Source organism: Diaporthe citri (assembly GCF_014595645.1).
Source record: "Diaporthe citri strain NFHF-8-4 chromosome Unknown scaffold_2, whole genome shotgun sequence".
NCBI classification, from domain to species: domain Eukaryota; kingdom Fungi; phylum Ascomycota; class Sordariomycetes; order Diaporthales; family Diaporthaceae; genus Diaporthe; species Diaporthe citri.
The window spans coordinates 3,506,585-3,528,493 of NW_025064847.1; the positions used below are offsets into that span (position 1 = coordinate 3,506,585).

Here is a 21,909-nt window from a genome sequence, read left to right on the forward strand (position 1 = left end):
GCTTCACCCAGCTAACAGTCGAATTGAAGGGACGGTACATATCAGTTGGAATAGAACCACATTCTTTACCCAGGGCCGAATCCTTCGTTGTCATAGCACACTGCATATCATTCTAGACTTTGCACATAATCATACTCAATCATCCAACCATGAGTCGCAACACCAGTCCTGCCCCTGATCATTCAAGACGATGGGCAGTCACCTAATTCGGTGCAACATCAGTTCTTGAGTGGCAGACCTGCAGCTCCGACCGTGAACTTGGCACAAATTATGCTCCCGTGAGGTTCATTGCTGCTACCATAGTGGGTTTTGGCCGACTAGGGACAGATGCTCGTCAGCTGCCAGCATGATTCTAGTTCAATTCTTTTTGGCAGGAGCTATTCAGATCTAACAAAGTGGCGGGCTCAACAGAGTATTGAGACGAAACCTTCTCCGTTAGCTTCCGCAGGAAGGCTGGCCGGCATAGATTCTTCTTACCTTTCTTTTCCAAGTATTCCTTCAGAAATTACTCCTTAGGTTCAGTTCAAGTTCAGATTCAAAGGTGCTAATTCTAAGCTCAAATCTCATATTTTTCGTCCGAGGAAGGTACAATGTCTCCTGATTTTAGCCATTCAATCTGTTATGGCCAAACACTGTGTCACAGCTTTGAAGACCTTTCAGCAGCTGTCATGAAAGAAATGTCAATAGAATCGTCTCGGAAGCTACTAGCTTGACTGGATATAGCCAGTCTGGTCACATGTAGTAATACTTGCAGACATCATGTTGGCTGACTCCCCTCACCTGCTATGGAATTGACCAAGCCCACCCCCTCCCCCCGGACGAAATTCTTCAACCTCATGTGGGACCACCGTATCAAGGAGCCAATTCATGGAAGATTCATGTCAATTTTGGGCAAGGTTCGAAATGAAGGGCTGAACCCTCGAATGTGTCGAGTTCTCTCGTTAAGAGATGCTGTTGAGTCTCACAAGTCGCTCGCTACTGGGAACAATATCAAAGGCAAGACAGTGTTTGCTGTGGACAAGTCGCTAGCCCGCTCAATGCTGTTTATAGAATAGCAGTGAAATTTTCTCTCCATTGGGGATAAGTTTCTATATTTGGTAAACACAGAGTGTTCACGAAATCAATTGCTGGTGGCTGGGACGAAGAATTGTGTACGTGCATCGGAATCAGTCGAGCAACGGCTGGGACACACACGTACAAGGTTATACATATCCTTGATATGGCCTATAATGTCAGCCGCTGCAAGGGTGATGAGCCGCAAGAGCTGGTTGGGTTGCGGAAGTGCTCGCAAACCTGCATTGCGTGGGCGAGCGGGCAACACACATTTGTACATACTGTACTAGGATGTGTTCGGCCGAGCCAGGCACTATCAACACCACCAGCCGAGTCGACCCGCCCTAGCTCGAGAGTCTCTACATCATAGACCCTGGAAGCGGTAACATACCCCTGGTGATGTAATCATCAGCTGGAATGCGACCTCCAGCGAGGCCAAGGCGCAATATGGCAGGCTTGCACGTGTGTGTCCCAGTCGTTGCTGGACTGTTGAATGTCCAAGAGCGTCACATGTGCTCTTCTCCGTCTACAATGTCTTTACCAACATGCTACACCCTATTCGCCAACTTTTCTATTACGCACACAAGACGTTGATGGTTGCCTCTGACATCTACACATTCAATTCCCTAATAAAATGTCTGCCACAAGACTCCTCTCAATTCGCCCCTTGGCCGGCGCTGCAATGAGGCCCGGGCGGCTGCCCATCCGACAAGCAGCACCGTCCATCACACCCCAGCGAGCCAATTACTCCCCAATACCGCCCCTAGACAAAAAGAACGACGACCTAGGAGGCCCATATGGACAGGAGCCCCCCAACACCGAGCACAGGCAGAAGCAGAACCGGTATGTGTCCCCAATCCGCCCTCACTTCCTCCCAGTCCAGAGGGGAGCGAAGCCGGACTCCAGCTGACGATCCGTCTCCCACGCAAGCAGGGGGTTCGCCTTCCGCGCGGCAGCAGCCATCGGCCTGGCCCTCGGCGTCGTCTCGCTCTTCTCCGTCTTCGCGACCCCGAGGCAGATCGCCCAGCACCAGATCGAGAACGACAAGGTCATCGGTGCGCCCACGTCCAACACGGGCAAGGCCCTCGCCGACCTCAAGCGCCGCGACGGCGTCAAGACCTCCCACCAGCTGCACCAGGAGCAGTCGGGCTCGAGCATCCTCGGGACCAAGTGAGTCGGGGATTCTGTGCGGTTCTGGCTGTGAGGACGACCTAGTCTAGTCATGGGCGGGCGTCGTGCGCAGGAGCTGGGCTAAGGGCCTGCAGCGGGCGATGTCAAATTGGGGATCTGGTGTTGTGGTGGCAGCAAAAGTTGTGTGGCCGTACAAGGCCCAGGTGTATTCCGCGCGAGCCGAAGATCAGTCGAAGCGATAAAAGGCGACGGTGCTTTCATCTTGCAGCCATATTCAGGGACGTGCCACGATAGACTGCATAGTTCATCGGGATATCTAGACCTCGCCATAGAGAAATGCGGCTGCGTGAATGCGGCTCGTCGCCGGCCTTCTCAGGAGCCTGCTCCAATTCAAAGTAATTATCGTGAAAGGCAGTGGGTATGAGCAATTGGGTACCTGACATAAGTGCGCCACCCTTACGCGCGAATCAAGATCAACGCCAAGCAATGTTCAGAACGAGGACGCCATGAACAAAATAAAGAGTAAATAATCTATAGTCTGATTGCAGGAACCTAGTATAACTGAGGCCCGAACCCGAGATATCAGGACCTCTTCTGCGCCATCTCCTCGCCCGCAAACTCGTCCCACTCATCCCACTCCCCGCCGATGCCACTGTGCCCGTGGAGCCTCCTGCCCACCCAGATCCCGATGGCGGTGGCCAGGCTCGAGAGCAGGAACCACGCCTCGAACCAGCGGTCGACGAACGTCGGCTCGAGGGCGCTCTCGAGCGCGTGGCCCACCGCGCTGCCCATGTCCTTGGGCAGGTTGCTCCGCAGCAGCAGGCCGGCGCTGATGACGTAGGTCGCGCTGGTCTGCCCGATCAGGAGCGCCAGGTTCGCCTGCGCCTGGTGGAGGAGCCCAGGAGCCCACTTGGCGAAGATGTGGAATGTCTGGACGACGGCGTTGGCGCTCGCGATCAGGATCACCCCGGACAGGAGGAACGAGATTTGCCGCGCCCAGGCCATCTGGTCCAGCTTCGGGTCCCAGTGCTTCGCGAGCAGGCCGAGGAAGCGGTTGATGGGGTCCGAGGAGCTGAAGCTCGCCGAGGCTGGGTAGTACAGCCGGCGGAATGAGGTGAGGGAGGTGGCGAGGATTCGGTAGACGCAGTATATGCTGAATATGTAGGCCGGGATGGTGAGTAACCGGCCCCAGGCGGTGCCCGCACGCGCTTGGGCGGCTTGCTTGCTGCGGAGGGCCGAAAGGGCGGAGGAGAGGTTCGATTCCATAGTCTCGAGGCCGGATATCTCCATCTGTAGGGCCTTGATCTCTGCTGCGTCGCCCCCGGTGCTGATGCCCTTCAGCGACCCAACAATCTTGCCCATGACGCCCGAAGAGCCCGCGTTGGCGTTGGACTCTGTCGTAGCGGCCTGCTTTCTCTGTAGCGACCGCAGCCGGTGTCGCTTGGTTACCAACAGCTCCCCCGTGGCCTCCAGCCCTGCCGTCTTCCTCGCGATGTCTGCATCAGTAATGGGCTTCTTCCTCCTTGACGTGCTATCCGCCAACATCGAGTACGGGCTAGACACACTCGCGAACCCCGAGAGCAGGGCCATGAGCGATATTCCAATAATACCGATGCGCTCCAGGCACGCCCTCGCTATAGTGTCCGGTGTCCAGGGTAACGTCACGCCGTCTTTCCACCTCAGCCCGAGGGACATGCCCGTGGCATCGAAGCCGTGCTTGCCCCTCGCGCTCCTCGAGTAGATGAAGCCCTCGTCGCTGGCGTTCCCCGCGGGGACGGCCTTCCCGATGCTCCAGAAGACAAACAGCCACAGCCCGAAGCCGAATGTCTGCAGTGTCCAGGCCCAGCGGGGGAACCGCCCCTTGGCCGTGCGCTGGAAGCTGCACAGGCCGGAGCCGGCCAGCACGCTCTGGATCTCGAGGAAGGGGATGACCCCGACGAGGAAGAGCAGCAGGGTGGGCACGACGAGCCTGAGGGCGGCGTCCCGCGCGCGCGCGCTCACGACGTCGGATATCTCGGCCAGGATCAGCTCGCCCAGCACGGTGGCCAGCCCGATGGTGGCGGCGACGGTGGCGGCCGCCAGCCGCCGGCGCAGCGACTTGGAGCCGTGCTCGGAGTGGACCTGCTGCAGGGACGGCGGCGCGCTGGCCGGGAGGAAGTGGTCCTCGCCGTCGCGGGCCACGGAGACCCGGGACAGCCGCGGCAGCAGCTTCTTGGAGACGGCGGCGGAGACGACGGCGAAGGTCAGGATGAAGGGCGTGAGAGAAAGTATCATGCCGAAGGTGGTGGTGCTCGAGGGCGGCGGGGTGGCGGAGCACGCGTCATCGTCACAGGAGTATTTGGGGAGCGGCATTTGCACTTGTGGCCGCTCTTATCGTCGCGCGGCGCGGTTGGGGTCGGCGGGGAGGTTGGTATCGGGTGAGGTTCGTCGTAGGATGTCTGTGCCAAAGGCGGTCGTCGAGTTAGACATCGGTTGCATTTCAGGACTCGAGGTCTTTGTCGGTCGATGGTCGACGGTTGCTGGTTTGGGTCACGGTTCGGAAGGTGGGCTCAGTGTTGAGACATGGCAGATCAGTCAGAGTAGCACCGTCCTGTTATTACAAAGTGTTAAGTTTCGCAACGGCCAAAACCAGGCTGGCAGATTGTGTTTTGTCTGAAAATTGAGCAGATGAAGATCTCCCGTCGAAGTGCCAATGGAACGGGATGCTGCCAGAGAGATCCATCCAACCCTCCCAACGTTACCGGATGCCGGCCCAAGGCAGGGTAAGGTACCTTAGCACTGCCTAGTACGTGGCTAGGTAATCTAGCAGGTCAGGTACCTTACGTATGCCTTGGTTACAATACCGCGCGGCCAAGAAACCCCTGAAACCCGCTGGCAGGATGGCGGGGGTCCCTGGAAACCGGGTACGAGGCAACTGCCACACTTCCCAGGTTATCAGTTCGTACCCCATATATATAGCTATATATATATACACATGCACGTTCACGGTCATCTTGACTTCCCACCTGGGTCTCTTTCTTTTCTCCCTTTGTTAGCAATCATAGTATTCATGGCTTGTGGATGACCAATTATTATCGAGTACCCTTATCCCAGCCACTCTGAACCATGCAGATCCGAGGCCTGTTGCCGAGGTCGGCTATCAATCAGCACACGAAGCTGTCTCAAAACGGAATCCCGCCACGCCTGTAACCGGCGATTGATTAATTGAGTGCCACGTGATTTATGGTTTTATTGTTTTATTGACTGATTGATTGGAGTTCCTCGGTAATAGCTAAAGAGCCTTCCGGAGAAAAAGAAATGCTACCAAAACCCAGTGGTGACTGTGAACACCTGACATGTGACGATTCGCGGAAGCAGTTATTCCATAAACTCCCCAAACTCTGCCGAGTGATATGACTTGCCCTTTTGAAGTGTCCGCTCTAGGTGCTTAGTGACCCTGCAACTCCTTGCTCATGAGGAATCAAACCAGAACTCCTCTCGCGGACGATGTAGCGTGAGAGGGACAAAAGGGAATGTAGAGAATGTTGCCCGTGGATCGAGCCCCACGAGGCACAACCCCATGATGATGCTCACTCCGGTGACGTTGCCCTGATGGCACCTCCGCCATCTTCATCGTCTTCATCGTCATCGTCGTCGTCATCTTCCTCCTCGCCGGGTTTGTGCTTCAGCAACGCTGCCGCCTCTCCAACCTCCATCTTGTGCAGGCGGTCCTTCTTCTCTTGTTCCTTCTGCTTCTCCTCGAGCTCTTTCCTCTGCGCCTTGAGCAGCTGTGCCCCACTGGTGACCTCAAACTCACCCTCTCCGTCCTCGTCCTCGTCTCCGCTGCCTTCGTCTTCGCTGTTCGCCGCGCTGACAGTCGGTGTCATTGTTGGAGTTGATATAAGCCGTCCGGGCTCCTCCGTACTGGTGACCTGGCTGATCTGGCTCAGGGAGCTGCGCTGCCGCTCCGCTTTCTTGAATGGCTTCAAGGTTGGATCAAACTTGGCTGGCAACCCCATCGCCCTCGCCACCTTTCCGGCCTCCTCGTCGGCAGTCAACTTGGACTCGATTCCCCAGTTACTGGCAGCATCGCTATCTGCCTCATGGATCCCATGATTCGACTGCAGCATCTGTCGGTAGCTCTGTTTCTCCGGGTCCGCATCACGCTTGCCCTTCTTTTTCTGTCTCTTTTCGTCGGGCCTGACAACCACGACCGGTACTGGGCAGTACTGCAGACAGTACTTTGAAAACGAGTTTCGCGTGGCCATGAGCCCCTGGAATCCCCCCAGGGTTCGTCCTCTTGTGCCGACAATCAACATGCTAGGCTGGTGTAGTTGTATCTGCTCGCCAGGGTCAGTCAAAGCGGGCACAAGGGTTAGGCAGACCATGCTGAATGACTAGAGAATGCGCTTGAGGAACGGGAGAGGAACGTACCAGGCGTTGAAACGTCGAGTGGAGCTTACCCACAGCGTACTCAAGGACGATACTAATGGCCTTGCCGTCGCCGCTCTTGGCCTTGATCCTTTCTACCTCAGCATTGGCCTCCTGTTGGAAGTCTTGTATTCTCCTGTCGGTCTCGAGCTGGCGGACGTCTTTCTCAACAACCCGCACACAGATGATCTCGTCGCCATCTTCAACAAACTTGTCAAACAGCCACTGCAGAGCCTCGTCGGAGTATTGATGGTCGTCGATACCGACCATGAAGGTCCGTGAGCGTCGCTTCGAATAGAAACCGAGGTGGCGCACGACCAGAGTATACGAGGGGAAATTGTTTTTCGTAGGTTCGCCGATCTGCACGTTGTTGAAAGTTACATGCTTTCGAAACCTGTGGGAGCCGTCTTCGGTCAGCGATGCCATGTTTGCGGCCTGGGTGTTGGCGAATGGTGCGCGCGTGACGCAAATTGCCCAATGAATGTGACTGCTTTTCGAGGAATGTGCAAGCGTCACGGTTCGCAAAGGCTTCAAGGGCTGCAATGTGGTTTGCCGCGCAAGCAGACAAGGCTTCTTCTGCAGCGCAGTGACTTGCGGAAAAGTGATGATGACGGGCGCTTGTGGTAGAGACAGTGACAGTGTCGGCAATGCTCAGCCCCCTGACGAGGCAGCCCGCGAAAGTATGGTAGCAGTACTGCCCGGCCAAGTACGAAGTGTGTGCATGTGCATGCTACAGGATTCCTCCCCACTTGTTATCGCCGGGCAGCGCTCCAGGCTTGCTCTTGGTAACTAACTCTGACGGTCTTGGGCAGCCTCGAGGGAAGCCACTTGACTGAAAAGGGGGGGCCCCGGACCCTCTTGGCGGGCTGGGAGAGTGGGAAAGAGAGGAGCAACTTTGCACGAAGCGGGGTGATGGGCATGGTGGGGTAGCCGCCGCGGCGTGCGAGAAAGTAGGTAGTAAATGACGAGAGGCTGGCTCCCTTGGCCTCGGCCTTGGGCACAATCGCAGCAGGACAGCCCGCACCCAGGACTCGAGTGGATGAGCATCCCGCGCCCACGGCTGGCAAAATTGGGCAGCACTCTGCGTCAAGATGGGGCGAGATGGTAGCGACGCCTGCCGGGCATGATTTCATAGCCTGGCAGCCTGGTGGGTTCTGCGGAGGAGGCACGCATTGAAGAAAGCTTCCCCGCCTGGAGAGCTTGGAAATAAGTGGTTGGGATCTCGACCGGCGGAAACCAGGAACAGCGATCCTCTGGTGCGCTGTGGAGCTCTCTGGTGCGGCAGATGGGCGTGTGTAACAGAGCAGCTCAAGTCTGGCCGGACCTGCAATCGCAAGCCCCTGTTCGACTCTTTCTCCATCTGCTGACTCCTGCGGCATTCTTCTCCCGTACACACAACGTGCAACATTGCTGTGCACCCGGGTAGCACTCGAGGCACAAGCACGCAGATGCACTGCGCCCACCCACATCTCCCCGGGACACACAAAACATGAGGGTCTCTTCAAAGTTCAAAGGGGAGTGGATGATATGTGTTTACGAAACAGGTTAAGTTGCCAAAGAAGCTGGACCTGACTCACCTTGATAGTGGCGGCGGAGAGTTCTTGTGCTGCCTCGTGCGACCCTGCGGCAGCGACATGTTGGGCAACTGAAACGCCACCGAGTTGATGCTCGACTGCCGTGATCCGTTCCCGCTGATTCCACTCAGCGTACTCGAGCGCCCGGCATCCTCGTCGTAGTCGTCTTGAGACTCTCTGGGGCTGACGGCGGTCGAGGGAGAAGCGCTCGAGGTAACGGTTTCGACTTCGTCGGATTGTCGGCCTGTGTCCTGGCCGCTCTCGTCTTCCTTTGGGCCCTTGGTCGGTATGGCGAACGTGATCTTGCTGGTTTGGGCGTCTTCTGCAGGGCTAGTATCCTCGTTATGCGTGTCCGGCGTCGCTACATTTGGGAAGTACTCGATTTCCGTGACGGAGTCAGTGACGCGCTCGCCAGAGTTCTTCAGCGGGTCTCCGCTGTGCTCCGTCTGCTTCGGTGACCGGGGCTGCGGTTGCGTGATGATGGTGGTCGGCGATATGCCCGAGCCTGGGCTTGGGATGGCCTCATCGGTTTGAAGTGGGCTCGAAGCAGTCTCCCTCTTGGGTTCGGCCGTCGTCACATCTACAGGATCAGACTCGGTTGGGGTAGTGGTGGTTGTGGTTGTGGTTGTGGTTGTGGTTGTGGCTGCTGGCGCAGGCGCCGGTGTGGGCGCGGTCGCCTTCCTCACAGGTGGATCACCAGCGCCAGAAGCAGGAGCAGGGGTGTCTCCGGCTGCCGACTTGGTGGCGCTCCATCTCCTGTCTCTCCATCGTGAACCTCGTCGCCGTAGACTGAGTCTCTGGGCCAGGGCTTTGGTGGCCTCCATCACAGGTTGGCAGACAAGTCCAGGAACGCGTATGCATCTGGTGTGAGACAGGGGTGCCGAATGGGCGTTGGAAGAGCTAGGCTCTAGCTTTGTAGTAGATGCTACCGAGGCTGATGTAGGGGTCGAGGTCACGGTCGAGGTCTGGGGCTGGGTGTTGGTTTTAGCGACCATGGGTCCTCTCGTTCTCCTGTCGGGCAGCGATGGGTTATTGGTAATTTGGCCCAGAGGGTCAGGCCGTGGTTGGTGATGACTCTCCCAAGCTCGTGTACCTGGCTGCTCAAGGAGAAAGGGCCCCAGTGGCGGAGGCTGAGCAGCTCCTATAAGGTTTGCAGGTTGGTGCCGTTGAAGCTTGGCTGGCGGGTTTATGCGTGATCTGATTGTGATGAGCGGGCGGGCAGGTGACGAGTCGAGTTGTTGTACCCAAGGTAGACCTCACCACTGAGGCTCTCGGGCTCCCAGGCTCTCAGACTCGCCAGAAGTGCACTCTATGTAGAGCTGCTGACGGAGCTGCCGCCGGCCTGAGCTGTGAAATAACAAATGCGACTCTGCTGCGAGTGTAAATTGGGTTTGCGCCAGGAAGGGAGCGGCGACAGGGACGAGGCTGGTTGGTGGTTGGTTGTGTTGTGGGAAGGGACTGCTCCTGCAAACAGTCTACTTCCCCCTGCAACACACAACAGTAACAGGAGAATTCTTGGCCTGCCAGGAGCCCAGACTCCGTAGCTGGCTGGGCGTGGAACGCAACGACGGGCGCTGCAGGAATGGGTGGTTGCTTGCTTTCTGTGTGCAAAGTCAACAGATGACGGTGCTGCGTTTGCGCGCCTGCCTGGGTGGGAAGGCGCACAAATTTGAAGTTGGGCGGGCAACTGGGCAGTGCTGCCTCGGTGTGCGGTGTTGGGCGTGTTGGCAGCAGCAGAAAACGGCAAGGCAAGACAGACAAGGCAAGACAAATCCACCTGCGCAGCACATGCAGAGCTGGCAGGGCGGAAAGAAGATGGGAAAGGGGGGCCAAGAAAACGAAGCACGAAGCTCTGACCACGCCCTGTGCATGGCCTGGGTAGGGTGGTTTTGCCTCCTATTGTCTGTTCTCCCGTCCGTTCGACTCCAGGACGGAGTGGAAAAAGAAACACTTGGCGGGGACCTGTCTCATTCTCCCAGAGCAGCGGTCGACTGCTCTATTCATACGAGTCTTGTGGCACATCTGCGCAGATCAGGTAAACATAACATGACATGACATCCCATGAGATGTATGGTAGTCCGGGCAGGTATAGGCAGAAGGCATAGGTATAGGTGGTCTGTCTAGGTAGTTGGTCTACTTGCTTGGCTGCGCGTGCACGCAGCCCAGCGACAGACCAAGCAGACCAGGACAAGAGAGACGTCTCGGCCGGGGTACGTACCGCACTGCCTCAGAAACATCGTCCATACCCGTCCTGCTCCTTCAGCTATAGTAGGCTTCCCCAGGAATCGGCCACCTCCAGACAGCGCCGTCGCACCCAGTGCAGGACTTGGCCTCTTGGCCCGTCCCAGGTTCTTGACTCTCTTTCGCTCTCGCAGCCCACCTTGGTGGCTGCTAAGCCTGTGGGAGAGCCCGGATGGTGTTGCATCTGGCCCAGCATGCCAGCACCGCACACGACAGCTCGGCTGCTCAAATCAATGCGCCAGTCCAACACGGCCGGTCCTGTGCCTCATCACCCCCCATCTTACGGTAACCCCTCGTGCCGCCCTCGTGCTGGCCCCCCAGGCTGATGCCAGCTGCCGGCGGAGGCCAAGGCGATCCGTTTCTCAGCCAAGAAGGGTAGCGCCCCAGGACGGAGATCCTGCCTCCCGTCCTCGGGGACCCAGGAGCCTCGACGTGTTTGGCAATGTTTGGTGACGCACGCAGCCAGAAGATCGTGCGCGCCCCGGTGTGCGTGTGGGGCCCTCTCGAGTCTCCATCTTCACCCGTCCGGCTGTTGTCTGGGCCCTCTGCGGCCCTCTGGGGCCGTCTCTGGACGTTCTGGAGAGGGCGGTATGCCGGCTGGACGGCATGTCACCCCTGGCATATGTGAGGAAGATCGCAAGCACGCCAAGTACATTATCCAGATATGGGGGGGAGGGGCGCAATTTGGGAATCTCTTCTGCGACTGGGACTTCGGCGATTGTGGTACGGGTAGAGACATGTGGCTCCTCAGGGTGGATCACATCTCGCGAGACTTTCTATATAATCCCCCGACCTATCCATTGGGCAGGCTCGACGTCGTGTCCGCTTGATAGCACCACAGCCCTCCCGAGCACCCGGTCAGGGCAGCCAGGGTCAAGACTTCGCCCGCGGGTGCTCCCTTTTCCTGGCATCTCGGCAAGCCGCTCGCCAGCAGGGACATGGGCCACCACCAGTTCCCGCCCTGGTTATTAGATAACACCACCGCGCGGCAACAATATTAATAATGATTGTGGTGGAAATGAGATGAGATAGCTCCTCCCTTTCCCACCATCACGGCCAATCCCGTGTCCGTAGTCACCTAGCTTTGGTCCTGCAGGATGACGGTGGTGGTGGTGGGCGGGCGTTGTAGCGTTGCCTCCCCCCACACGGCTCACCAACCGCTTGTACTTGAGTACACTCTACAATCTGCTCGGCCGAGCTGGAGCTTGCGTTGCTGTCTTCAGGACGTGATGTGCTTGCTGGTAACACAGGACCTGCCGTTTCTACGACAGTGCTTACCTGCCCCCGGCCGAACCTTGTTCTCGTAATTTCTATAAGTCCGACCGGAAGACGAGCCAGCTTCCTGGACGGCTGCAGATCTAAACAGAACGGAAATAAGTCCCAGCTACTTGAGGCTTGGCATATGCAGGCTGGGGACGGCAGTATCATTTATCACCGGTTGTGCTTGTGAGGACGACGTCGTTCGGCACGGCGTCATTGGTGGGCGGCCTCTCGATGTGTCTCTTCTGTGGCCTATTAGCGTGATTTTGGGACCCCGGCGGCACTCACATCTTGAAGGATGCTCGGTGCTTAATGTCGGGCGCTCAAGTAAGATCATACATTCGCAGTACAACGCTGAATCAGTTCCAACACACGACAGTTTGGACAGGCAGGCGGGTAGCACCTGTTCCCAACCTCACATGACTTTCGTTCGGTATTGCCAAGTCCTCTATCTTTCTAGCTCGTCATGGTCTCCGCGCCCGAGGCGGTCAAGGACTTGACACTCAGAAACGACGGCATCTGCCGGGGAGTGCATCATTACCAAATCAACGCACGCCGCCAAGATTTTGAGGAACCTCTCCCACATGGTGTGGCTGTCTGTGGGCTTCCAACTTCGTCCCACAGGACGTCAGCCTTTCGGCCCACCTCGATGGGCATCTTCATTCGTCAGGAGCATTTTGCTGCTTCCTGCGCCCTCCTTTGGGTCCCCCTATGTCCGGAACGCCTGTGCAATGCAGAGACCTGTCTCATCCGCGATTTCCAAATCACACAAACGGCCACTCTTCAAAATCCTAATCCTTAGGGTATCGACCACGCTCACGCGTAAGTGCGGGAAAGATTACGCAGGTACCAGTCCACAAGCTTGCGACCGACCTTGGCTTCCGACACGTGGATCAGGTCCTAGAGATTGTCATTAGCCATACTGGATCATCGCGGGGAATAAAATCGCGTATAATGCTTACACCTTGCATAGCGTAGTCCAAGTCGCTGACGTTGATCAACTCGCCGTCGAGGAGACCGCGCTCTGTCCACCTCAGCTGCTTGGTTCGCTGCTTCGTAACAAGAAGCCATGACCGAAGCTCCTCGGGCTGGACGTCGAGGAAGCCGGCCAGCTTCTTGAGATCCATGGTGGTGTAAAGACGCAGGTAGGACTTGACAGTGGGGCTCCACATGTTGGTCTTGACCTCATCCATGAAGATGGACAGGTGGTGCTCGATGGGGTCGATGTTGGACTCCGGGTTGTCGAAGTCTGGGGGAACAGGGGAGATGAACTTGGGGCAAGCGTTGCGGAAGAGCTCCTCGAAGATGGGCAGGGACTCAGGTCCACCGCGCTGCAGCTTAAGCAGCTGGTCACCGTACTTCTCGCGCAGCGCCGTGTGGATGGTGTCGTCCAGACGAGTAGGCTGGAAGGCGACGCAGATGGCGATCAGGGCGAGCATCTGGTCGTTTTTCTATTCGAATGCGTTAGAATTACACAGCCCCAAAAAGCCCAGAAAGACGATTACACCACGATTATTATCTGGGCATCCCGGCCACACTGGTGACCTCACCCGTACCTTCGAAAACAAGAGAAAGAATAGTGCTGACCTTGGTGATAGAATCGTACTGGGCACTCTTCTGGAATTGCTTGGTCCGCGAAACATAGACGAGGATGTGGCTGAACATGCGGATGGCGTCGGCGTAGCGGCGCATCATCATGTAGGAGAAACCAACATAGTAGTAGGTCGTGAAGTGGGCAGCCATGACACGGGCGAACATGGCCTTCTTGTTGAGCTCGATGTCGTCGAGAGTCTTGAGGGCGAGGCTGAAGTCGCCAAGAAGGCAGTGGACGCGCAGCAGGCCGATGATGGAGAAGTACCCTAGCATGCGGTAGAGGCTCTTGGTTCCGTACTCGCCGGCAACTGCCATGGGGTCCTCATTGCGACGTCCGGCAGCCAGCTGCTCCAGGATGTTGGACCGCTGGATCAGGGAGTAGAGCACGTTGAGGACGCTGTAGCAACCCCACGTGTTGGGGTTCTCGCGCAGGTTCTGGATCTCCTCCTCGTTGTTGGCCTGTCTTGCGATTCGCATACGGTAGGAGGAGAAGGAGTTGAACTGGTAGATGAACTCGTCGATGACATCCCAAGCCCAGTAATACTATGTCTGCAGGTCAGCCTCGCGGTCCTTGCCCGTGACCAGGTGGGCGGGTTGGTGTGGGGCAGGTTGCTCACAGATGGGGGCTCGAGGTCAACGGGGCCCTCAGAGTTGAGGATGAAGTGGAACAGACTGCAGTAGGAGTCGTAGCTCTGGAACTTGACCTCGAGGGGGGCGGCGAAGTCGAGGGGCTGGGCGGCGGCGGCAAGTCGTGACTGGATATCGTCGGTCTGCTGGGCCATGGTCAAGGAGTTGACCTGGGAGAGATCGGCCCCGTCCTCATACTGGACCTGCTCCTGGTAGTCGGCGACCAGGGCTTCCTCCTCCACATCGCTATCATCGAGAACTCGCGCAGGAGCTGCGCCATTCTGGAAGGTGGCCATCTTGGCGGATATCGTAGGCTGGTGTGGGGCAGAGAGATCGCGTCCGCGGCAGCTTGTTGCTGAGATTTCGCGCGGAGTTTGGTAAAAATCGGATCTTTGTGGGCTACCCGACCAAGACACGCCGCCGTAAACGCAAGTCCCCGGTAAGTGAATGCAACGCGGCAGTTGGGCTGCGACTTGGCTGAGTCTGCTGGGGTTAGAGGACCCAGATGGGCTTTCGAGAGGTGCGCAGTATGGGCGGGTCGGATCCGATGCTCCTCTTGAATGGACAATGTTTAGGGCAGAGATGGCAGACTCTTTTGTCGAAGGGATATCGAACGAGCCCTTTCCTCCTTTCACAGTCTCTGTGCAGGCCTCGAGTGCCCCGCCATTCATCCGCCACTCGTAACTGCCACTAGACGGTATAGGTGTTAGTAAACGTGCATGACTAGGCGGGAAGTTGCTAACAATTCAGCCCCACCATGACTTTTCACTGGCTCAGCACGAGGCAGGATGGCTCATTCTGAATAATATCTTGCACCTCAAAATGGCGACCAAGTTTTGACTAATTGCACCTACTTATTTACAGATGAACGCCTGATAATCTTAGAATCTTTGATCTTTGTCACAGTCTCTGCTCGGTCTCATTCCTTCATATCCCATACCGCTGTTGTTCTTTTCTTTTTAGGATACCAAAATGCCTGTCGTCAGCCCAGAGCAGCTGGCAAAACTCCAGCAGCAGCCAGATGATATTCGCAACGTAAGTGTGTCGACGCCCAAGTGAAGGAAGAGAGATGTCTCCCAGTCGATGTACCTGGGACCGAGATAGCCGGCCTCAAGAGGCAGATCGTGGTAGAGCGTTTCTGACCATGTCTTAGATATGTATACTCGCACACGTCGATCATGGCAAGACATCACTCACTGATGCCCTTCTCGCCACAAATGGTATCATCTCACCAAAGCTGGCCGGCAAGGTACGCTACCTGGACTCGAGGCCAGACGAGCAGGAGCGGGGGATTACCATGGAGTCTTCGGCAATATCGCTCTACTTCAGCATGCTGCGGAGATCAAGCCCTGACGCCACCCCGGAACCCAAAGAGTACCTCGTCAACCTGATCGACTCACCAGGCCATATTGACTTCAGCAGTGAGGTCTCCACTGCGTCTCGTTTGTGTGATGGAGCCGTCGTTCTGGTCGACGCCGTCGAGGGCGTGTGCAGCCAGACAGTAACGGTCCTGCGTCAGACATGGGAGGAAAAGCTGAAGCCGTTGTTGGTGATTAACAAAATGGATCGACTCATCACCGAGCTCAAAATGACACCGAACGAGGCTTATGTTCACCTGAGCAAACTCCTGGAGCAGGTCAACGCCGTGTTGGGAAGCTTCTTCCAAGGCGAGAGGATGGAGGAGGATCTCAACTGGCGGGAGAGGATTGACGAGAGAGTCCAGGCGGCTGTTGCCAAGGGTCCTCAGCTGTCAGACCAGCAGACTGAGTCCGGTGACCTTCAGTTCGAAGAAAGAGACGACGAGGAGCTCTACTTCGCCCCTGAAAAGAACAACGTCATCTTCGGCAGTGCTGTTGACGGCTGGGCCTTTACCGTCCGGCAATTTGCTGGACTTTACGAAAAGAAGCTGGGAATCAAACGCAGCGTGCTGGAGAAGGTCCTATGGGGAGACTTTTATCTGGACCCCAAAACCAAGAAGGTGTTGGGGCGTAAGCACCTGAAAGGACGGAACATGAAGCCTCTATTTGTTCAGCTTGTCCTGGAGCAGGTATGGGCCGTGTACGCCGCCACTACTGGCGGCGACAGTGGAAAGGGAGACCCAGCATTGCTCGAAAAGATCACCAAATCACTTAACATCACCATTCCTCGTCACGTTATTAACTCGAGAGACCCTCGAACCCTTCTTTCGGCCGTGGTCTCAGCGTGGCTTCCACTCTCAGTGGCGTTGCTCGTCTCGGTGATCGAGTCTTTGCCGTCACCTCGAAGCGCTCAAGCAGACAGGTTACCGGAACTACTTGATGATTCGCCTGGAGGAGACCACGTCGCGCCGGAAGTCCGCGACGCAATGGTCAACTTCAAGCACTCCAAGTCTGACCCGGTGGTCGCGTACGTGAGCAAGATGGTCTCAATACCCGAGAGTGAGCTTCCACACAACAAGCGGCGTGGGCAGCTCAGCCCCGAGGAAGCGAGAGAACTTGCGCGGAAGAAGCGGGCGGAGGCCGCTCGAGCTCAGGCTGCTGTTGAGAACCGCGGCCCCGTCGACGCGCTCGCTGTGGCGTTGGACAGTGCAACCCTGGAGGATGAACAAGAAACACAAGCTGAGGAAGAGACTGTCGACCCTGAACATCTTATCGGCTTCGCGCGGATATACTCTGGCACCCTGTCAGTTGGAGACGAAATCTATGTCATACCGCCGAAGTTCACACCGGCAAACCCGCAGCATCCACCTGTTCCGAAGAAGGTCACCGTGACCGCGCTGTACATGCTCATGGGACGAAACCTCGAAAGCCTCGACAGTGTTCCAGCTGGAGTCGTGTTCGGTATCGGCGGCCTCGACGGGTCGGGCATTCTGAAGTCAGGGACCTTGTGCTCTCAGCTCGACGGCGCTGTGAACCTGGCCGGTGTCGCGAACATGGCCGGCAAACCGATTGTCAGAGTCGCATTGGAGCCAGCAAATCCGTACGACCTCGACAAGATGATCGAGGGTCTGAGGCTTCTTGTTCAGGCTGACGCGTGCGCCGAGTACGAGCAATTTTCGAGCGGTGAGCACGTACTGGTCACAGCAGGCGAGTTGCATCTTGAGCGGTGCCTGAGGGATCTCCAGGAGCGTTTTGCTCGATGTGAGATACAGGCAGGCGAGCCGATCGTGCCATACAAGGAGACGATCGTGCGTGCCGAGGAAATGAGGCCCCCGGTCAACAAGGAGCTCGGCCGAGGCGCTGTGGTTGGGACCACAAGCTCCAAGCAGGTCACCCTTACGTTGAGAGTACGGCCCCTGCCATCCGAGGTCACAGACTTCCTCAACAAGAACGCCGGTGCCATCAAGAATCTCCATTCTAAGAAATGGGGGACCAATGGTTCCGAGGCAGCTGGGAACGAGACTCCAGATGAAATCGACAGCGACCAACAAAGCATCGATGACGATGCAGACATAATAGGAACGAAATTCCTCTCTCCAGAGGATCTCAAGAACCAGCTCAAGACCCTTCTAGAGTCGGGCAAGGGACGGGAGCCATTCAAGAATATTGTCGATTCCATAGCAGCATTTGGCCCACGGCGCACGGGTCCCAACTTGCTGATCGACGCAACGAAGGAGGGGTGCTTGCCCAAGGCTTTTGAAACTGACAAGAGCCATGAGGCCCGCCTAGAAGGCAACGAAGAGCTACGTGGCCACCATCTTACCGACAAGATCACGTATGGCTTCCAACTCGCCACTGCCCAGGGGCCCCTGTGCCGAGAACCAGTACAGGGCATCGCCGTGTTTATCGAAGACGTAGCTATCAACAGCGACGGCGACACCTCAGCCCGGGAGAATCTCGGCCGTCTGACCGGTGAGGTACTCAAGACGGTACAGCAGTCCATACACAAGGGCTTTTTGGACTGGTCGCCGCGGTTGATGCTGGCAATGTACTCGTGCGAGATCCAAGCAAGCAGTAAGTTGTACCCCTTCCCCCTCACCAGAATCACCTGAGCACAAGCTAACCAAGATCCCTCCCTCCCAACAGCCGAGGTCCTGGGCCGCGTCTACGACGTCCTGACCCGCCGCCGGGGCCGCGTCCTGTCCGAGGCCATGAACGAGGGCACGCCCTTCTTCACGATCCAGTCCCTGCTCCCCGTGGCCGAGTCCTTCGGCTTCGCGGACGACATGCGCAAGCGCACCTCGGGCGCCGCGCAGCCGCAGCTCATCTTCACCGGCTTCGAGGTCCTCGACGAGGACCCCTTCTGGGTGCCCTTCACGGAGGAGCAGATGGAGGACCTGGGCGAGTTTGGCGACAAGGAGAACGTCGCCAAGCGGTACATGGACAAGGTGAGGCGGAAGAAGGGTATGCTAGTCGAGGGGAGGACGGTGGCGCTCAGCGCGGAGAAGCAGAAGACCTTGAAGAGGTAGGCTGGCTGAGGAGCTGCCGGTGCATGTCAGGCCTTTGGACGCAAGTTGTCAACATATAATTCACAAGATAGAGTCATGGTGGGGATCATGCAGAGTCCCGAGGTCTAGATAGTTCACGCTGGGAGTGAGAGGCATAGCATCACGGGAGCAGAATTTGGTTTTTCTCAGAACTTAGTCTATGATGTTGTCGATGCGCAGGAGTAAGGTATCAAAAGTCGTCTCAGAATCTCCTTCCGTCCTCAAAGAGCAACTCAGCCACTTCTTTTCGCCTTCCCCCTCTTTCATCGCGCTGTCTTATCCGGAAAGCAGCATGATGGTATATTTGGTCATGTTTCCGCTTCATCCTCATCGTCACATCAACATCCGCCCGAGTATAAAAAGCATCTCTCCGTCTCCGTAGCTCGTCGTCACGTTATGTGCCTGAGGAAGATCTGATCCGACTTGAGCCTTTCCACAAGAGATGATGAGAGGTCGCCGTGTAAAGATAAATGCAGAGAAGAGACCATGGGGAGTGAGAGAAGCAGTGATTGAAATGCTTAAAGCCCCGCGACGCCAAGCCAAGCCCGCCCGTTCGACCTTTTCTTTTTGATTCGTGACCGAAACTGATCAGAAGCTTGAAATTCTTTTGTTTTCAAGCCACCTCTCCTGCTTTGCCTGAAGCAAAGATCAAGCGATGCGACAAGTCAGACCAGGAGACGAGAAGAGACAAGCCTGTCAGATCTCTTTTGCGTGTTCAAGCTCGAGCCGTAACGCCGGGTATTGTACAGATTCAAGAGGCAACAGGGCGGCCGCGACGGTTCTTCGCGGCGCCAGAGACGGTGGTCCAGCCGTCTTCGTCAACAGTAGGGGTGGTAGGGGTCGACGGTTCGCCACCGCGGCGGCTGGGCTGGCGTTCCTCAAGTCCACGGCCACCACCACGGCTGAATTGGCGCTCCTCATATCCACGGCTACCACGGCTGGGCTGACGCTCATCAAAGCCGCGCCCACCCCGAGGGCCACCGCCTCCACGGCGCTCTCCTCGGCCTGAATACCCTCCGCGGCTACCTCGCTCTCCTGTTGACTGTCTCCAGTTTCCGCTCTCGGTCGCTCGTGACGGGGCAGCCGCTGGCGCGCGCGGGGCGCCCTTCTCTGATGGATTTGCGGCATTATCGCCATTCTCAGTCTTCTCTGTCTCAGCAGCTGCGGCATCTTGTGTAGCATCCGTGCCCGGAGCATCTGACTTCTCCGCATCGCCATTGGTGTTGGTAGCCGGGGCAGCTTCCTTTTCGGCAGCTGCTTTCTCGGCGGCCTCCTTCTCGGCAACTTCCTTTTCGGCGGCCTCCTTCTCGGCAGCCTCCTTGGCCAGTCGGCGCTCTTCTTTCGCCTTCTCCTCGGCTTCCTTCTTCTCCTTGAGCGCCTGCTGGTGCTTCTCCTCGATCAGCCTCTCACGAGCGGCAGTATCAATAGGCCTGGCCGCACCAAAGGGACTAGCTTTGGAGTCGGATGTGAGAGAAGGTGACAGGACACCAGGGGCCTCAGAGACAGTACGCTTGGCCAGGTTAAGCTTGGGGCGGCCACCGGTGGCGGCGGGGGCAGCAGGTGCTAGTGCGGGTGAAGACGGCGCCTCACTGGCGGGACGAGACGGGACTGGTGACTGAGCAGCAGGAGGATCGGGTCGCATGGCAGAGCGCCACTGGTTGTTGGTTTCAGCAGCGGTAGGAGCCCTCTCCGGCCGCTCGACAAACTCGCGGCGAGGCGGTCGGGATCCGTCCTGGCGCCCTTCACCGGGGCCCCAAGGCGACGCTCTCCTGTCGCGGAATGAATCGCCCCGCTCACTGTCGGTAGTTCGGGATCGGCTTCCGCCGCCGCGGGAACCGCCACGCTCCATGGGAGGAGGAGAGAGTGGCATCAGAGGTCCCTTCCTCTCCCAGGATATGTCCTTCATTCTCGAGTCATCGCCTGGTCCGTCGCGAGGGGCACGAGGCTCGTTGAAATCGCGGGGACCACGTCGGTCGTTGCGAGGAGGCTCTGGGGCCAGGGGACCCTTTCGCGACCAGTCGGAGAAATCCCTGGTGCTCTCATTTCCGTGTCTGTCCTTGGCTGCAAAGCGGTTAGCATGCTCTGTATAGAAACAAGCTTGGGAGAGATAGTAGGCTACGTACGTGGATCGGCGATACGGATACGGATATTGCGGCCCTCGAAGCTTTGTCCCTCGAGCTCAAGCGCCTTCTTCAGGCCGTCGACGGTGGCAAACTCGGCGTACCCGAAGCCCTTGGGACGCATCTCAGCTCTGTCCTCGACTATGCGAACGCTGACGACTTCGCAGCCGGCGAAGAAGTCGGTCACAGATTCCTGGGTCGCATCGTAGGAGAGGTTGCCGAGGTGGGCAGTGTAGGGAGGCTTGGTAGGGAGTTCCTGTGGGAATTCGCGCTCCTGGCGAGCATAGCCTGTCCAGAGTGTCAGTTGGCGGGCGGAGGACAAGTCGCAAACGGATGAATGGGATGGACCTACCTGCGTATCTGTCGCTGGAACCACCAAAGCCTGAGCCATAGGTGCTGACTCCACCGGCGCCGCGGCGGTCGGAGGCGGGGAGGGGTTGAGTGCCTAGGACTCGGCGTTAGTAAGAATGCAGGGAGTAGGGAAAAGGACGGGACAGGCCACGCTTGACGAAGGTCGGGACCTTGTCTCATGGATGCGACAGATGGAAGGACAGGAAGCGGTATTTAACGGCAGCAGGATGGAACTCACCATAGGTCTCCTCAACTTCATCGGCCCAGTTGCTGCCTCCACCTCCGAATGCTGCCGAAGGTATCAGTCTTTGCTCCGAGAAGGGCGAAAAGAAGGGCGGTGTTCTGCCCGGAGGGGGCGGGGGGTACTCACAGTTGTCGTTCATGAACTCATTCAGAGAGAGCTTCTGGACCTCCTTCTTCTTTGGGAGCTGGACAGCCAAGACGTTAGCAAGGGTCAGGCCAGACCTGGGGAAAATGATGACCGTACCCATGATTGCGGTATTGGATCGCTGTTGGCTACGCGCGACGATGATCGAGGCACGTAGTCAGGGTGGGAGAAGCCGCGAGCAAAAAAGCTGCTGCTGCTGCTTGCTTGCTACTGCCGGAGCTGCTGGGGTTTGGTGTGGGTTTCGCCGGAGCGATCGTTTGTTTCGCTGTGCGCGGCTCTCCTCTGCAGGCAGCGTTTTCAAATGATGAGGCTGCAAAGGAAGGCCAGGAGCGAATGCCAGAGGGATGCTGGCAGTTCCTGGGCTGTACGGAGTGAGGAGGTGGTGACGGTGCCGGTGTTGTGGGTGGATGGGAAGGGGCTGTCGTGGTGGTCTTGTCTGGATTCTCTCTCGCTCGAGAGGTGAGATGGGGTATTCGTTCGTATTCTTCGGTGCGGGTTGGTGGATGTGCGCCTCTTGAAATTTTTGGCGCCTCTTGCTCTGGATTTGATTCGGCTACCCTCCACCAGTGTGGACTGTGGCCGCGCCAGCACCGTTCGGGCTTAGCGCAGGCGGTGTTATCTCAAAAGTTCAGGTGTCCTTTCACACGCGTGGCTAGGCCTGCGGCCTAGCCGTGATATGGAGGCGCAGCCTCCCTACCCATGCTGAGTAGGGAGGCTGCGTTGGAGAATTAATTATTACAGCATATAATGCCAAGC

At 57.3% G+C, this 21,909-nt stretch overlaps 6 protein-coding genes across 6 annotated transcripts; 2 read left to right on the top strand and 4 right to left on the bottom strand.

The window, feature by feature from the left end:
* Positions 1–1,735: 1,735 nt before the first annotated feature.
* Positions 1,736–2,227, top strand: INS49_006554 (uncharacterized protein; the record flags this gene model as incomplete). Its single annotated transcript, XM_043167325.1, has 2 exons — positions 1,736–1,896; positions 1,987–2,227. The coding sequence occupies 2 exons, from the start codon at positions 1,736–1,738 to the stop codon at positions 2,225–2,227; spliced, it is 402 nt and encodes a 133-aa protein (XP_043028469.1).
* Positions 2,228–2,766: 539 nt separating this feature from the next.
* On the bottom strand, positions 2,767–4,536 carry INS49_006555 (uncharacterized protein; the record flags this gene model as incomplete). Its single annotated transcript, XM_043167326.1, has 1 exon — positions 2,767–4,536. The coding sequence occupies one exon, from the start codon at positions 4,534–4,536 to the stop codon at positions 2,767–2,769; it is 1,770 nt and encodes a 589-aa protein (XP_043028470.1).
* A 1,217-nt stretch (positions 4,537–5,753) lies between these two features.
* On the bottom strand, positions 5,754–8,992 carry INS49_006556 (uncharacterized protein; the record flags this gene model as incomplete). Its single annotated transcript, XM_043167327.1, has 3 exons — positions 5,754–6,503; positions 6,598–6,988; positions 8,172–8,992. 3 exons carry the CDS (start codon positions 8,990–8,992, stop codon positions 5,754–5,756), a joined length of 1,962 nt encoding a protein of 653 aa, XP_043028471.1.
* A 3,493-nt stretch (positions 8,993–12,485) lies between these two features.
* INS49_006557 (uncharacterized protein) lies at positions 12,486–14,185 on the bottom strand (the record flags this gene model as incomplete). Its single annotated transcript, XM_043167328.1, has 4 exons — positions 12,486–12,569; positions 12,632–13,120; positions 13,257–13,805; positions 13,880–14,185. The coding sequence occupies 4 exons, from the start codon at positions 14,183–14,185 to the stop codon at positions 12,486–12,488; spliced, it is 1,428 nt and encodes a 475-aa protein (XP_043028472.1).
* Positions 14,186–14,861: 676 nt separating this feature from the next.
* Positions 14,862–18,276, top strand: INS49_006558 (uncharacterized protein; the record flags this gene model as incomplete). Its single annotated transcript, XM_043167329.1, has 3 exons — positions 14,862–14,924; positions 15,043–17,821; positions 17,894–18,276. The coding sequence occupies 3 exons, from the start codon at positions 14,862–14,864 to the stop codon at positions 18,274–18,276; spliced, it is 3,225 nt and encodes a 1,074-aa protein (XP_043028473.1).
* A 769-nt stretch (positions 18,277–19,045) lies between these two features.
* INS49_006559 (uncharacterized protein) lies at positions 19,046–21,256 on the bottom strand (the record flags this gene model as incomplete). The annotated part of the gene is made up of 5 exons (XM_043167330.1): positions 19,046–20,355; positions 20,418–20,702; positions 20,767–20,859; positions 21,004–21,054; positions 21,136–21,256. 5 exons carry the CDS (start codon positions 21,254–21,256, stop codon positions 19,046–19,048), a joined length of 1,860 nt encoding a protein of 619 aa, XP_043028474.1.
* Between the last annotated feature and the right edge of the window lie 653 nt (positions 21,257–21,909).